The sequence below is a fragment of the Benincasa hispida genome, chromosome 3 (genome assembly GCF_027475165.1).
Source record: "Benincasa hispida cultivar pf3 chromosome 3, pf3_genome.v1.1, whole genome shotgun sequence".
Lineage (NCBI taxonomy): Eukaryota > Viridiplantae > Streptophyta > Magnoliopsida > Cucurbitales > Cucurbitaceae > Benincasa > Benincasa hispida.
Window position 1 is genome coordinate 17,245,218 of NC_143480.1, and position 883 is coordinate 17,246,100.

General features: G+C 40.8%; 1 protein-coding gene across 1 annotated transcript; it reads right to left on the reverse strand.

Moving 5' to 3' along the window:
* Nucleotides 1-328: 328 nt before the first annotated feature.
* Nucleotides 329-637, reverse strand: LOC150037069 (uncharacterized). Its single transcript, XM_090311868.1, has one exon. The coding sequence runs from the start codon at nucleotides 635-637 to the stop codon at nucleotides 329-331; it is 309 nt and encodes a 102-aa protein (XP_090167994.1).
* Between the last annotated feature and the right edge of the window lie 246 nt (nucleotides 638-883).

Here is an 883-nt window from a genome sequence, read left to right on the forward strand (position 1 = left end):
GGATCAAGTCATAACGTAGTTCAATTGATTTTTTTTTTTTTTTACATTTGGTAAGCGTAAAATTTCTTGAGAAACTTGCCATTGATTAGGCGGATTCTTAGTCCGTTTGATCAACAATCTTGTATACTTCATTTGTATAGACTTCTTTGACAATGTAAGGCCCATCCCATTTGGGTGTGAACTTATTTCCTATATGTCTTGTCGTGATAATAGGTCTTTTTACAACGAGCACTAGATCTCCAACTTGAAAAGATCGAGGCTTTACGTGCTTACTGAAAGCTTTAGACATTCGCGCTTGGTAGCACTCCCATGCTTGTTGAGCTTCTAGTCATTTCTCGTTCAGTGCTTCCAATTCTCGAAGACGTAGCTTAGCATTGTCTTCTATAGTCAACCCTTGTTGTACCGCCATTCTTAGCAATGGAATTTCTCTCTCTAAGGGAAGGACAACCTCTACCCCGTAAACGAGAGAGTATGGAGTGACTTCTGTAGGGGTACGATGAGTGGGGAAATAAGCCCACAATGCTTCACCAATCTTTTCTTGCCAATCTCTTTTCGACTTAGAGACCATTTTCTTCAGCAAGTTGCACAATGTCTTGTTGAATGCCTCTGCCAACCCATTCGCGGTGGTGTTATACATGGACGACTTGTACTACTTGAATTTGAATTTCTCACACAATCTGTCCATCAAGCTATTGGAGAACTGTCTCCAATTATCTGTCACGATTCGGTGGGGGATACCATACTGATAAATGATGTGAGTGTGAATAAAGTCCACCACATTCTCTTTCTTAGCCTCCCTTAAAGCGATGGCCTCAGGCTATCTTGAAAAGTAATCAGTGGCTGTGAGAATATAAGAATCCCTGCTGATGACTTAGGTGTTATA